The 16,347-nt window shown below is 41.2% G+C and overlaps 1 protein-coding gene across 1 annotated transcript in view; it reads left to right on the top strand.

Annotated features, from left to right (window-relative positions):
• LOC144316574 (membrane cofactor protein-like) overlaps positions 1-12,495 on the top strand; it is a 45,927-nt gene extending 33,432 nt beyond the window's left edge. Inside the window, exons 10-13 of the mRNA XM_077902577.1 lie at positions 1,144-1,188; positions 2,844-2,882; positions 3,447-3,507; positions 9,524-12,495. Of these exons, the coding sequence (XP_077758703.1) occupies positions 1,144-1,188; positions 2,844-2,882; positions 3,447-3,507; positions 9,524-9,587 (209 nt within the window). The 3' untranslated portion in view covers positions 9,588-12,495. The remainder of the gene's footprint in view (positions 1-1,143; positions 1,189-2,843; positions 2,883-3,446; positions 3,508-9,523) is intronic.
• The last annotated feature ends 3,852 nt before the right edge of the window (positions 12,496-16,347 follow it).

Below are 16,347 nucleotides of genomic sequence, written 5' to 3'. Positions count from 1 at the left end.
AACATGCATATTCAAGATGGTGATGGGGTTGCATTCAGTCTGTAGATTGCTCTGTGTAGTATTAACATTTTAATAATATTAAGTTTTCTAATTCATGAACATGGAATGTCTTTCCACCTATCTTCAGTTCATTTCAGCTACGTTGTGTGGTTTTCAGCCCTTTACCTTCTTGCTTGTTTTATTCCTATTTTGTTTGTTTTGGATGCTATTGTAAATGAGATTGTTTTCTTAATTTCCTTTTTTGAATTGTTCATTGTTAGTATATAGAAACATAGCTGATTTTTGTGTGTTGATTTTGTGTCCTGCAGCCTTGCTGAATTCATTTATTCTAATTTTGTGTGTGTGTGTGTGTGTGTGTGTGTGTGTGAGAGAGAGAGAGAGAGAGAGAGAGAGAGATCGATCCTTAGAGTTTTCTATGTAAAGGTCACAACATCTAGAACAGGGATCATTTTATTTCTTCCTTCCCAACTTGGAAGCTTGTTATTTCTTCTTCTTGCCTAATTGCTCTGACCAGAACTTCTAATATGTTGAGTGAAAGTGGAAAATCCAGGCCTCTTGTCTTGTTCCTGAACTTAAGGGAAAAACTTTCAGTCTTTGACCAATGAGTATGATGCTAGTGATGGCTTTTTCATAAATTTATTTTATTAATTTCATAAATTTATTTTAACAATAAATACTTGAATTTTTAAAAGATTTTATTTATTCATGAGAGACACAAAGAGAGAGGGGCAGAGATATAGGCAGAGGGAGAAGTAGGCTCCCTGCAAGGAACCTGATGCGGGACTTGATCCCAGGACCCTGGGATCGTGACCTGAGCCAAAGGCAGATGCTCAACCACTGACCGCTCAGGTGCCCCCATAATTTTAACAATATACTTATGATATAGTTGCATAACATACCACAGACTATTGTCACAGGAAATGTTACTGGATATGAAGAATGCTGATCACATACAAATTTACAATATTTTATGATGCTACTTTTAATGGGAAACATTCATGTATATAAGTAAAACAAAATTATGGGTTTTTGCCTGAAGACAAAAATTCAAAACCTATGAATTTAGATGTCTTCAAGCTTTATTTTTTTCCTCTCTCTCTCTTTTTTCTTAACTTATTTCCATTTTTTTTTTTTTTTCCCTAGGATCTCCCAAGCCCAGTGATGAAACACCACCTAGTGACACTTCAGGTACTATTTTGGTTATTAATAGCCTTGTATTATGAGACCCTAGCATTCTATGTAAATATCATATTTCAGTTACCTGTAGTTAGAGAAGAAACAGCATGTCACAAATTGGTAATAAGTGACATTTGGGGGGCACCTGGGTGGCTCAGTGGTTGAGCATCTGCCTTTGGCTCAGGGCGTAGTGATCCCAGGGTCCTGGGATCAAGTCCCATATCAGGCTCCACACAGAGCCTGCTTCTCCCTCTGCCTATGTCTCTACCTCTCTCTGTGTGTTTCTCATGAATAAATAAATAAAATCTTTTAAAAAAAATGACACTTGGAGTTATTTTAATAGTGTAGATACCATGGCAGATGTAAGCAGCAGTATGTGTGAATACATATAGACAATGTAATTAAGAGGTACTTCCCCAAATAGGATTCCTAGTAGGGTGAGGTAACTTTCTTAAATGCTATAATTATATATAGGTTAAAATACATAAAACATAACTTGCTGTCCATGTGGTAGTGTTATTTTTTATGGCAATTTGTAGATCAGTTTTCTTTCTCCTTGTATCTTATATACATATGCCTTAAAGTGCTACAGGTTGATTTAGTTTTTCCTATGACACACTGGCATGGCAAACTTCACGTAGGCTAAGATAGTCCACACAATGTATGTTAAAGAATATGAAAAAAAAAAAGTATAGTTGTGACAGTTAAATATAATGATTTCTTGATACGTAAATGAAGAGAAGTATTTATTCTATTTATATTAGACTAGCGTCATATGGTTAACCTTTTTATGACTCTTTAGGCTTGTTCTATTTGCTCTGAACACTGTAGTCAGACTCTCATTGTGCCAGTAAAAACAGTGCGATCTTAAGGTATTAAGCACTTGATAATTTCTTATGAAATGAAAAGATCAGACTTAAACGTGACATTTTATGTTTGACTTCCAGAACTTTAATATAAATAATAGCAGTTTAGAAGCAGGGGTACTCTTGACATCATTGCTAAGAATTAAGATTTTGTAGTATGATTTATTTCCTTCTGGGTAGTCAAAAACAATGTTTAAGTTTCTATGCATTATTTTTATCCATGTGCCCTGGTATTTCATTTCATTTATGTACTTAGAATTTCCTTGGTAATTGGGATTATGTTTTAGTTTTAGGGGATGGAGGATCAGAAGGGGTTGATGATAAGATAAAGTATTATGTTGAAGATTCTACAACTAACATCTGTGTGATAGACAAATGGAAATTGATCTATGACTTAGTCCACATACTCCACTTTTGTGGAAAAAGTATGAATTTCTAACAAAATCACAAACGATAGAATGAATACTGAACTAAACCAACTATAATGGAGTAATCCCTTTTGAAACAATTTTCTTCTAATCTACTAAATAATAATTGTCCTAAGTTTTACTGATATGGTAACTATAGCACAAAACAATCAAAAGTAAAGTTCCTAACAAAGAGTCAGTTTTACAAGGTGGAGCCTAAACATGGGATCCGATTCCAAGGGTTCTGTGATCAGAATGAACTGGACATGCTAGCACTTGTGCTAGAACCAGACTGAGGAATAGTTCTGTTGCCATAGTGTATAGGTAATCTGATCAAAATTAGATGCACACCCTTATGTGCACAATCCTTAAAATGTTTTCGTTTTTTTCCCAGGCAAAGGATACATTGTTGTTGTGATTGTTCTCTGTGTCTGTAAGTACCCCAAACTTTGATGCCACTTAAATAAAAATATTACTCAGAAAAAGTGTGTTAATTATATGTTTATTTAATTAACTGATTTTATTTTTAAAATTAAATTATTTTAAACTTAACTTTTCAGTGTCTATAGTTTATATAGCTTGAAATGAGGTACACCAGTCTAGAACAGCCTGACCTTGTATATGATACACTATGTTTTGCTGGTGGATATATGTCCTTTTATACTATATATGTCCACTTAGTAACAAAGCCTACTAAACACTACATGTGTTTTTGGGATGATTGGTCATGAGTTTGTGTCCCAAAGATGCTTTGAGTAATTTTCTAAACTAAGCAATGATTCTTCTGTGGTTTACTGTGGACTGTTCAAGTGACTCCAGGGAATGAGCTTTGGATAGTGAAGAGTCCAGACAAAATGTAAATAGATAATGTGCTTAAATAAAATAACATTTTTCTGACCACTGAAATGCAACCAACACTTACTTATTTCTGCTGCTAAATTTTGAATCTTGACAATCAGTTCTCTGTTATATACTCTTGTTTCCTGGTTTCTTGTAGCTGCTGGCCTTGTAGTCATTGTCATCATCGTGTTCATAGTGTATCGACAAAAGAAGAAAGGGTAAATAAAAGCATATCCCTTCTAATTTATTGTTCTTCTTACTCTTGACATAATTTGTGCAGCTTTTCTGTTTGTCCCGCATGCTGTGTTTTTCTAAACTGTGCCTACATGAGTGTGCCATCCCAGTTGCATTTCTTTACTAAAAATGTCTTAGGTTGCATGTACTGTCACTGCACCCAGAGCCCTCTCTGCAGAGTGGCTCCAGCTATTAGGACTGCAAGAAACATCTCTGTGGGATTTGAGGTTTAAGTTCTATAGCAAATCATGGACCTTTCTGGGTCCTTTCCCACCCAGTTTGACCCTATTTCCTAGATTGGACTAGTGGCCGAGATTAGATTTAGAACTGTTCACTATGGAGACTTAGTTGTATGCACTGGAATTTTTACAATGAAATTTTCCATTTATCTATGTAACTCAGGTAAGAGGCTACATGGGTTCTCAATCTGATTTGCTTTTTTTGTTTTTTTTAAGTCATTACTTACCTTGTTAAACTGGGGAAAGAAAAGCAGCAGTATTTGATTTCCCTCTTATGTTCTTAATTTACTAGGTTGCTGTAAAATGGTTGGGGGTTGCTGACAGGGGTAAGATTTACAAAGCACCTCATTATTAACTTTATCTGTGTCTTAATCTATATAAATGAAAGGTGAGGAAGCTTAAAATAGAAAAAATTTACCAGTATATATCTTCTGAGCAGAGGAGGGTTTCTAAGCCTCAGACTTAAATGATTTAGGAAAGACTTAGAATAAATCCCAGAACACAGACCAAATTAGGTGCTTTGAAATTTCTGATATTTAGTGATTTGTTTTTTCCCTATTGATTTGAAAATAGCTTTAAAATCAAACAAATAACTTTAAGACCTTTGGTATTCATGGTTTTATGATATATTTTCTCATATATTTAATCATCTGGCTTAGGCTATGTAATAAAAGTACATTACTTACTCATAAAGAGCTCAGATTTTTAAAACATTAGTTTTTCTTTTTTTTAATTTATTTATTTGAGAGATAGAGTGCAAAAGCATGAGGGGCAGAGGGAAAAGAAGAGAGAAGTTCAAGCAGATTCCATGCTGAGCCTGGAGCCTGACACGGGGCTAAACCTCATGACCCTGAGATCAGGACCTGTGCCAAAACCAAGAGTCGGACACTTAACCAACTGAGCCACCAAGGCGCCCCTGCTTAGTTATTTTTTTTTAATACCCACAGTGCCTTCATTTGAGTCTTCAATCTTATATTTGTAGAACACATGATATGCATATTTGATTTCTAAATCAGCAGTAAAATTATGTATACATAGCGTTCTGAGTAGGAAATACGATCAGGGAAATATTTCTACAAGTTCAAAATTTTTGTGTAGAAATAGGTTCTAAAATAAAAAACACAACAAAATAGCTCTCTGCCCTTACTTTGTTTAAACAACACTGTGTCGGGGGCACCAGTGTGGCTCAGTAGCTGAGTGTCTGCCTTTGACTTAGGGCATGATCCTGGGGTCCAGGGATTGAGTTCCGCATCAGGCTCCCCACACAGAGCCTGCTTCTCCCTTTGCCTATGTCTCTGCCTCTTTCTGTGAGTCTCTCATGAATACAAAAATAATATATTTACAAACAAAACAAAACACTGCATCAAAACACATACAAGTTCCTTAACAAGTGTTAATGATACTCTCTGTAGCTACTGTTAACAGGTCTTTTAAAAGTGAGCAATTATCTGAGCAGTGTACCACAGGTGAAAGATTTCCGTAGCATTACCGATCTGAGATTCTGTGTCCAGTGAGCTCGCGGTGATAGTGCTGCCGAGTTACCAGGGTGGAGAATATTATTGTTGTACCTATATTCTTGAAATGTGAAGAAACACCATCAAACTTAATGGTAAACTTTTCCCGTTTAAGATAATTGAATTTTCTAAAAATGCCACATCTGTGTGTATTGTTTTTTTTAAAACTGTGTGGGCTAATGTTTAGCTTTATGTTGCTTTTCAAAAAAAAAAAAAAAAAAAACCAAAAAACCAACAAGATTTCTGTTTATTCTTTGCACTGCCTCATGTCCATCGTCTTTCCCCCTGAGTGATGTTGCCTCGAAACTTCCTCATGAGACTCTTGGGTGCATGCAGTTCCTTCTCTCTCTCTAGCGGCTAACCCTAGAAGCAGGGCACTAGGCACAGACAGGCCCAGATTCCTGCTAACACTTGGTCCAGAATGGATTTTGATGTAAACTTGAACTTGTGATCACTTGGGAACACAGTTCCCCTTCTGCAGCCTCAATCCCAAAGGACACAAATAGTGTAAGTTGTCATTTTTCAGAGCACCAAACTTATATGAATTATTTGATGAACATGGCCTCATGCCAAAGTGTTCTGCTAGGTTGTCTGTTCCTTAGTCCCAGCTAGGAATAGATTGGGATCCCAGGGCGTGTGAAGCAGGCCACACCAACACACCCTTGCCTTCTTCATTCCAGTTTCCTTTCTTAACTAATCTGCCACCATGCTTTCTGGTCTGGGAGTCCCCAGCCCTTCCTTGCCCTGTGCTTTGTGATGGCTTGAGTCCTGTTTTGCTTGTCATGACTACATAGCTCAGGAATACAGATGCCACTGGTTTACACTGATGTGTTCATATATGGGGAGTGATTTTCATTTCATATATGCATGATTTTCTCTACTCTGGTTATATCATCCCTGGGGAAATGAGAGTTTACCAACATCCATTCGAATTATTTACACAATTGATGCAGTTTATTACCTGTGACTAAATAGGTTTTCCTTTCTTTCTATTAAGGATACTTATTATTTGGTATAACTGAAACGTATTTCTATAATAATGACTGATCCAGTAACTTTATAAGTTTTAAGCTGTCTGTGCTTCAATGAAGGTTACAGGGGGTTTGGGGATTTACTACATCCAGTGGCCAGATGAGGCAGTAGGGAGGGTAGTGACATGGGGCAAAGCAACCAAAGGATCAAATCAACTTTGAACATTTTTCCACTTGGCTCTCAAATTCTTGAGCTTTCAACAAACTCTTAAGAAAATTTAAATGACTGATAAATAAGAAAGGATTTTGTAGTTAGTCAAGAGAGCAGCCTTAGATCCATCCCAGAAAAATGGGATGTCCAGTCGTAAGATTTGCAGACGCCTTCCCTGGGGGTGCAAACAGATATACCTCAGGAGGACACTGTACTTGACATGCCTGAAAAAGTCTGCCTTGTCATGACATTGACTTTTTTATTGGTGTTCAATTTGCCAACATACGACATTGACTTCTCAGACAGTAGTGCATGGATTTAACATATGCTCTGTGTATTCCGTCTAAATCTGAGGTGTGAGAGACAAAGGGCCATTTGTCCTCACGCAGTCTTACTGTGAAAGTTTATTTTATTAGCATCAGGCTAAATGGATTCAGAGGTAAACAGATTACACAGAAATTTAGAATCTGTTCATCTACTGGGTGATCTATAAGACATCAGAGTTAAAGTCACTTCTTACACGAAATTCCTGCTTCAAGTACCTAAATGAGAATCAGAAAGTTGTAATTTTATGAATCTAATTGTCAGCTGCACTTCCCTTTTCCTCTGTCATTGATTTTTATCCCACTTGTGACGCTGTTCTACTTCCTTTTGGTTTGATATGACTGTTTTATTCAGCCCTCTTCCCTTCCTCTGTTCAGCACATACCAAACTGGTGAGAGCCACAGAGAAGTAAAGTTTAATTCTCTCTGAGAAGAAGAGATGAGAGAAAGGTTTGCTTTTATCATTAAAAGGTATTGGTTTTGTGTGTTTCTTGTCAGAGATGTCCTATCTAGAACAGAAAATATTCAATGAATATTTAGATATCAGTACCCTGAACTAACATATATTGGCAGTAAACATCCAGGCAGACACTTAGATTCCTGTTCCCTTTGCTAAATTATTGATTTTTTTATACTATTCCTGTTTTAAATAATATGTCCTGGTAGGCTTTTACTTTGACACAGGCTCCAACTGAGTAATGTCTCCATTGTCCTTTTATCAGACTGTCTGGCTTCCTTGACCTCTTAGTAGCTGTGAACCCAAAAGGGCAGAAATTTTTTAGCCCAGTGAGAAATAATCATAAAGTCTGTTCATTTTAAGTGCAGGGAGGGAAAATATCCTTTTTCAGAAACCAAAATACATTTCACTTAATTTTGTAAAAGCATTCAATTTCAATTCATAAATATTAACTTTAAAGGCATTTATCAAAAAAAAATTCTAAAAAAGGCATTTATCTGTTTTCCATGAACAGAATATTTTTAGTGTACAAAGAGAAACCAAACAAAAACTCCTTAGATTTTGAAAAACTGAATTGGCTTGCCTTAGACCCTTTGATTCAATCCACTTTGGGTTGTCGAATGAAATGAATTGGAAGTGTTCCTCTCTTTGCACCAGAATGTGTGTCTCCCTGGCCAGGAGGAGAGAAGAGGTGATTCTCACCACTTACCGTGTGAGGTGCTACCTTGTGTTACAGCCAAGAGTTGGGGAGCAGACTCTACAAAGGCCAATAGGAAGGGCAATGTCTTGGTAAAAGCAGAGTGGTATCTTGGGTCACAGGAGCAAGAGGAAGATAGGACACACCAACCAGAAGTGGCAGTCGGAGCCCGCCCAGTCCCGTGAATCTTCTTGGTTTCTTAGACCTTTGCAAAGGCTACAGCCAACCAGGAAGGTAGATTTCAGTCTGTTGGGAGCTTCAAGGTGTCTATAAACCTTTGAAGGTAATCTGTTGGATGCTGAAGGTAATATAAAACACCCATCATTAGTAATCCAGGGTTAGATTTTCACCACCCTTAAACTGCTTCTTTGTGCTCTCAAATAAGTGTTTCTTAAAATTTATGTGAATCCTTTGTGTCTTTCTCCTCTTTTGGAGTCTATTTAAAATTCTGTTCAAAGAACAGGATTCCACCACTGTACAAACAAAAGAAGTACTGACTCCAAAAAGTAGAAGAATATGGCAGTCATGGAGAATTCACGGACGGTCCTAACTCACAATATCAACTGGCTCACAGTAGTCCTCCGGAAATGGCTCCATCACAAGTATATTTTTGTGACAGTGGTGGCTCATCTGATGGCCTCCCCGCCAAAGAAGTCTGAGGGTATCCCAAAACTAACATGGTTATTAGTTAGCTCTTAGGGTGGGGAGGCCTCCCTGAAATGTTCGCCGTGGCACACAGACTGGTGAACAGCTGACTTGTCCAGAGCTGGTTTTCGTCTGTCCCTTCTAGTCATTTCACTAAGGCAGGGACTGGACCTGTGTTTTCCAATTCAATAGTTGATAGTCTTGTGGACTTCAAAGTGCCTAGTCCTGTATCAGCTGTGCTGTACCCATAAAATACACACCAGACTCTAAAGACTTAGTATAAAAAATGTAAAATAACACGTATATTGGGTTAAAAGTAAAATACATTAAAATTAACTTTGCTAGCCTCTTTTACTTTTATTAACGTGGCATCTAGAAAATGTAAACTTAAGCCATGTGATTTGCAGCACATTTCTTTGGACAGCACTGGGCTAGAATAATAGATGTTAGAAAGATGTCTATCGTTACCATAAAATTGTGATGTTACCCTTAGTTATTGAAGACAATTTCTTAGTGAAACATATGATTTGCTTGACAGTAGGGCTAACTGGGGCAGTGTTAGACCTGAAGCCTGGTGGAATTGTTACCTTCTTAATAGTTTCATCTCAGAGCCAGGTTTAAAATTTCAGTATAAGCAAAATAGGTGTTTCTCTCCAGTCTTTCCCATTAGCCCTCATTTTAATTTAAATGAGAAAATATTTACTATGTACTTTGTGTCATACTGCTCTGTTGTTTTGGAGAGAATCAAAAATATAATACAGGGATAGAAGGGTTTCTAGAGTGAGACTAGTAGCATATTTGAAATTATTTTTTAAAAGTCATTTATTTCCTAGTTCAGGCCCTCTTCCAGTTTCTTTAATTGTCAATTTTCTAAATAGACTTTGGAATTGAACTTATGTACTTAATGATATTTATCTTTAATACTTTTTATCTCGCCTTATAGGAAAAGTGATATTAGAGCGGAGTACAGTGCATACCAGGATAAATCAGCTACGACAGCAGAGTAGATGCGCTAAATGGTTTCTACACATCAGTTTATCTTTTGAGATCCACAGTAAATTCACACAGCTTCTATGGAAAACAGTATAAACCTTCCTCAAAAAATTAAGAACAGAGAACTACCAGATGATCCAGCAGTTCTACTCATGGGTATACATGCAAAGGAAACAAAATAACTGTGTAGCACTGTTACTGCAGCAGCATTTACAAGAGCCCAGACAGGGAAACAACCCAAGTGTCCACGGACAGATGAATTGTTAAAACGTGGTATACAAATGCGGTGGCATACTATTCAGCCATTAAAAAGAAGGAAATCTTGTTCTTGAGGACAAAATATATGGACCCTCCAGGCATTTTGCGAAGTGAAAGAAGTCAGAGACAAATACTGTATGATCTCACTTATTCGTAGAAACTAAAAAACAACCAACAACAACAAACTCCTGGAAACAGAAACCAGATTGGTGGTTGCCAGTGCTAGGGGCAGAATTGGATGAAGGTCGTCAGAGGGGACAAACTTCCAGTTCTAAAATTAGCAAGAACTGGGATATAATTAATTAACGTGCGGCCTGGTGACTGTCAGTAGCAGTGCTGTATGTATATTTTTTTTAAAGATTTTATTTATTTATTCATGAAAGAGACAAACAGCCAGAGACACAGACAGGTAGAAACAGGGTCCCCGTGGGCGGCCCAATGCAGGACACAGTCCCAGGACCCCAGGATCATGACCTGAACCAAAGGCAGATTCTCAGCCACTGAGCCACTCATTTTTGTGCCCCAGATCTTAAAAGTTCTGATCAGGAAGGCAAAAATTTTTGTGACTAAAGTGATAGCTGTCAACTAAGTTGATTGTGGTAGTCATTTCGGAATATATACATTATCAATTCATGCTGTATGCCTTAAACATAGACAGTGTTATATGTCAGTTACATCAATAAAACAGGAAGGGGAGAAAAGGATTTATAATTATTCTGTAGTTTTTTTCACTCCCATGAATGCAACCCTTAAGGCATAACGCTAGCATTTTAATGTGGTTTGAATGTAGTCACCATCCTTTGATGCTGCTTTGAACAGTGTATGAATTTGGGTATGAACTTCTGGCCTCTTTTCCCTTAAATAACACGTGCACTTAAAGGACAACTCGGCACAGTTTGCCTGCTAGTATATAAGTGGGGAAATAATTCTTTTTTAAGAATTTTTTATTTATTTAATCCTGAGAGACACAGAGACAGGGGAAACTACACTCTGAGTGCACAGTGCTCGTCCCATGGGGAAATAATTTTTAAAATAACTCCATTTGTAGAGAACTATATAGTTCAAGATAAATTACATTTCATTGTTTAAAAAAAAGGGGATTTTAAAATCTTTTTTGTTCAAAGATTAATGCCAAGTCTTGATTCATTCTTTCAACAACTCTATGTTTTAGATATTGTTTAGTGTCAAATGCCTTTACAAATATGTGTATGCTGCTTCTGCCCTTAAACACTAGAAAAAAGTGGGGCAGTTAGTTGAGTGTCTGCCTTCAGCTCAGGGTGGCATCAAGTCCCACATCGAAGCAGAGTGAGGAGTCCCACATTGAGGGAGTCTGCTTCTCCCTCTGCCTATGTCTCTGCCTCTCTCTCTGTGTCTCTCATGCACTAAGAAATAAAATCTTTAAAAAAAAATTAGAAAAAAGAACACTGCATATTGGGATTTTGAACATTTGACTTCCTTATTAACTAAGAATGTTGGAAAATGCTCGAGGATAGAATTGTATATATATTTTTTTAAGTATTTGTAATTTCTTGGTGATTTAAGGAAGCTAAAAAATGTATGGCATCGGTGCTTCGCTTTTTAGAACATCAATAAGCAGTCTGAGTAATCAATTAGGAATTCAAAATCCGTTGCAAACTCCTGTATGACATCAGAGAGCCTTAAACAATGTCATGTGAAAGGGGTGAGTTTAGCAGGAATATATCCATCAGATAACCTCAGGTTGCATCAGAATCTTACTTTTTAAGAGCATCGCAGGCTAAAACCCGAGTAAAAATTCAGCCATGTATTTCAGAAAAGAAAACGGGGTTTCTGCCTTGGTCACACAAGGGGACAGAAAAAGCAAACAGCTGAGGTAGCATCTGATGCTCGGGCCCAACAGAAGGGGGCCTGTGAGTCCTCACACCAGGCAGGGTCTCTCAAAGAAGCCCCGTGGGCAGAGGACGGCACCTGGAATTCAGATGATGCTTTTCCCCTTGTTTTGTTTTGTTTTGCACTTTTATATATTTAGTAGCACAAATTAGGCCAAAGAAATGTTTCCTGGAGAAGGATGTGATTGGGAATGGAGCACGGACCGGAGTTAAGAATTGTCCTACAGATAAAGGCCCGTTCGTGAGGCACAGCGAGTGTTCCCTCGGGGATCTGGCCAGGGACTTGGGGAAGAGAAGCTTGAACATAAAGAAAGAGGAAATCTGAATTAAGCACAGAGGTGAAGTTTTATAATCCCCATGCACATACTTTTCAGGGACGTAGCACTTGCTTAGAAGCAAGGGATGGCTGTACTGTTTATTTTTGACAAGCCGAAATGGAGCGTTTTTCAACCAAAGATCATTATGCTTTTGAAAATATATGGACTTTTATAGTCGTTTCTGCTTCAGATTTAGATTTTTCATTTTAGTAGATTTATATGGGAAACGGATGTATATGTGTAAATATAAATTCTGTTTGTCAGATATTGACAAATGCGTGGGCAAACCTTCAAATGGAAAGTTCCATGGAATTACATGGAAAGAAACGCTTGGAACCTGTGAACAGTTTGCTACAGCTGTCAGAATGGATTTGCAGTGAAAGAAGAAGTCTCGTGGGCAGGGGTCTTTACCGTTCATTGCTTGAAAAGTGGATCTTCAGATGTTGCAAAAAATAAACCGTGAGCCGTGGAGAACCGTATGGGTGGCGACGTGTGCGTTGGCAGAGCGTCCTCCCCCAGAGTGCAGGCGGTGCGGGGGGCCGGGCCCTGGGAGCCCCCCTCCCACCCCGGGGCGCAGAGCTGCCGCCCTCCTCGAGGGCTTCCTGCGGGGAGACCCCAGCTGCCCCCCGGCCTCGCCTGCACCTGCTGTGCACCTGCTCCCCTGCGGCCCGCAGCCCTCGGGGCCTCGGTCGCCGCCCCTCATTGCTCGCCCTGGGTGCCCTGGGTCTGGAAGGACACCTGCCTTCCTCGTGTGGGATGTGGCCTGGGTGTATGGGATTTTTTTTTTTAAGCTTCCCAAGTGATTATAATATGCAGCTAAGGTTGAGAACTTCTGCATTAGTGATTTATAAAGCGATTTATAAATTTACAGTGACAAAGTAAAGGCTTATTATTTACAAAAGCAAATTAGGGTTTTATTATTTCAGCCTACTTCATTTATTTTTTAAAATTTTATTTATTCATGATCGAGAGAGAGAGAGAGGCAGAGACATAGGCAGAAGGAGAAGCAGGCTCCCTGCAGGGAGCATTATGTGGGACTCGATCCCAGGACCCGAGGATCCCAGGACCCTAAGCCTAAGGCAGAGGCCCAACCCCTGAGCCACCCATAGGCAACTGAAGTATTCTAAAATTTAGTAATGCCTGACAGCTAGCTGCAACCAAGAAGGAGCTTCCTCGCATAAACATTTGCATATTTCTACTCAAAAGCAAGATGTAACATAGTCTACTGACTTCCAGAAACAGTGCAAAATTGAGTGCCTGTGTACGTGGATTTTTTTTTTTTCCACCTAAGCAATGCTGCTTTCATCATTTCCAGGATCCTCCGGAAAGGTTGCCCCAAAGGGGTCAATCTTTATACCGCGTAGCACTGCTGCCCTCCTGTGGGCTCTGCGGGCATAGGCCATTCCCGGAGTCCGTCCAACTTGGTCATTATTCAGAGGTTCCAGTCATTGTTGTGATTCCCAGAAATTTTTAATTTCATTTTGGATCTAGTACTCACTAGGTCCTTGCTGCTTTCCTTCTGTGAAATCCAACATCTTAAAAGGGCTCTGTCCCTTGTTGCTTAAATATGGAAAAAGTAGACTATTGGGGGCTGTGATCCTTACACTTTTTCCTTCCCTTCACTTATGTATCTGATGGCAAACGAGTCGCCACAGGTATAGGTCACAGTGAGAAAGTTACCTGCCCGGACTCCTGACTTGGGATCCCAAGAAAACTTGTACAGGGGGAGTAAAACTTACATTAGCAGGAGAAGCTGCTTATGTTTACGTCATTTATCCCCCTCACACAGCTTTAAAAAAAAAAAAAAAACGATTTTATGTGGCAGTGGCAAGCCTTGTGCCGAACTATGGAAGCCAAGCGAGAGCTCCGGCATCCCGGTGCTCAGGGCCGGTGGCTTCAGGGCGCATCTGGCCACCTGGGCCCTTTAGGTGAGCACTTCGTCACGGTGCCTGGGGAAACGCCACTCATCTGATCACCCAGCACCACCTGCAGAGGCTCCTGGGAAAACACCCCCTCCGTTTGTCTTTGGCCTGGGGCTTGGGTAGCACCTGGGCAGGACCCCATGGCACCATGCTTCTCCCGCTCTAGTGTGCAGGCAGGTCTTGCTGAGACGCAGATTCTGAGTCCGGGGAGCCGGCTGGGGCCCGAGGCTGAGCGCTGCCCTCTGTGGTTTGGGAGCCCTGCCCCTGACCTGTGATGCTACCTCTGGCGCTGAGGGCCTTGGCACATGGGATCCGGGCGGGGCCCTCACTGTAATCACCAGCTTCCCTGCAGGGGAACCCTGGGGAAGCTGACAGCAGGAGGGGCGGTGTGACCCTGTGCTCTGCTGCCGGCCTTGGGGGTGGAGGCAGGGCCCTCGCGCCAAGAGCGCAGCTCTGGGAGCTGGAAAAGCAAAGGAACGGATCCTCCTCGGACCTGGACCTCTGGCGGAAGCCCAGCCCTGCCAAGGCCTGGAGTCCAGCCTCGGGAAATGATGTCACACTTCCAGGACTGAAAGAAACGAGGCGGTGGTGTTTTAAGACAATGTGTGAATGCTTGAGTGGCACCCAGATCCCCACGTTAAAATCCTACCCACCCCCACCCCCACCCCAGGTGACAGGATTAGGAGGTGGGGCTTCTGGGGAGGGATTAGGTCAGGAGGGCAGAGCCTTCAAGCCTTCATGAATGGGATGAGTGGCCCTGTGAAGAGGCCCAGGAGCGACCCCTAAGCTCCTCTGGCCTGGGAAGGCAGTGTCTTGAAGCGGAACGCGGGCTCTCACTGGGCCCTGAATCTGCAGGCACCCCGACCTTAGACTTCCCAGCATCCCAGACCGGAAGTGCGTGTTGTGTCTAGGCTGCCGGGTCCCTGGTGTCTTCTTACAGCCGCCCAAGGAGGCTAAGACCAACCCCCAGTTGTTGTACTTGTTACAGGACACTCCTACACCCACGCCAGGGGTCCTCACACCCGTGTTGTGTAGGAAAGCCTCTTAGAAGCAAGCCCACAGAGGAGTGGCTACACATCAGTCACCTGGGGAAACTGGGACCAAACGGTAGGTCCCAATCCCAGAACAGTATAACCAGACCCTATGTGGTGCACCCTTAGAATCATTAAAGGCTACTTGGGTGAGTCTAATTATAAGGTAGTGTGGAGCCCTAGTGAGTAAGAATACGCCCAAATTAGAACTTTTCTTGTGTTCAAGCAAAGCCCTTAACCTTGCCCCAAACATGGATACCCCACCTGCTAAGTTGTCCCTAAAACCATACACCAGCTTCTTGCAGCCCAGGGCCAACATCTTAGGTGAATTACCAGGTTCCAGACTTCACACGTTCTCTTTTGCCTAAATTGGTCAGATCAGACTCACATCCTATTAATTCACCCGCGCTCATTTCCACAGATGGGAAGTATTCGCCAGTTGACAAGCTGTGTGAGGCCTCAGTCCAATCCTCCCTCTCTCTCCACTTACCCACCTACAGCTAAAGATGTGGCAAAACCTGGGTAATGGGGACTCCTGTCTGACACAGCATTTTCTCCCTAAGTGGACAGCATGGCCCTAAAAACTGGATTCAAGATGTCTCCAGAAGAAACATCCTGCTTACCAATTTGTTAGGAAGAGCTACCTTGGAGCAGCAATTTTAGGTAAAGAGCTGTGGCATCTAGATGAATCAAGCGAATGAATGAATCCCAAGTGAGAGGCACCTCTGCTATATGGGGCATGCATTTTGCTCCTCAGGACCGAGCTGCGTGGCCCTATTGCACTCGCTAAGGGCACAAGAGGCCACCTCTATGGAAACGATGTCTCGAGTCATTGTTTTGCTGTTTTGATGCTGAACTGGACCTTCTAGCATGTCTAGCAGTTGGGGACAGGAACTGGAAGGAAGATCCATGTTGCCTACTTGCTTCATGTGTAAACCGAGGCTGGAGCTTGGGACACCTCAGGGAACCAAAAGTCGGTTGAATTAGTTACAAGCGAGCCAAAGCTGTTATACCCACAGGTCTCCTGTACCTCGCTTAGCCAAAAAGGGAGTAAAACAACTGTGGGCCTTTTTTTTTTTTTTTTTTTTTTTGGTACAACTGTGGGTCTTAACGATTCCCACCATCACATCCTGCTCCTGCGGACGAGCACATGGATTCTTCACTCAACAGCCCGAAATAGCGCTGCAGCTGCAGCGAGGGGGTGTGGCCCATCCCCTGGGCAGTGTTCCCAGCAGATGCTGCACCACCCCCCATCCCCACCCCACTGGGCAGGGCGGCCATCTGGGGGATGCGGACTTGGGAAAGCTTCCCAGGTGGTACAGTTGCCACCACTTACTGTGAACCACTGGCATGGAATGCGAGTACTGCAGGTAGCTCA

The sequence above is a fragment of the Canis aureus genome, chromosome 6 (assembly GCF_053574225.1).
Source record: "Canis aureus isolate CA01 chromosome 6, VMU_Caureus_v.1.0, whole genome shotgun sequence".
Lineage (NCBI taxonomy): Eukaryota > Metazoa > Chordata > Mammalia > Carnivora > Canidae > Canis > Canis aureus.
This window is presented reverse-complemented; position numbering and strand designations above follow the sequence as displayed.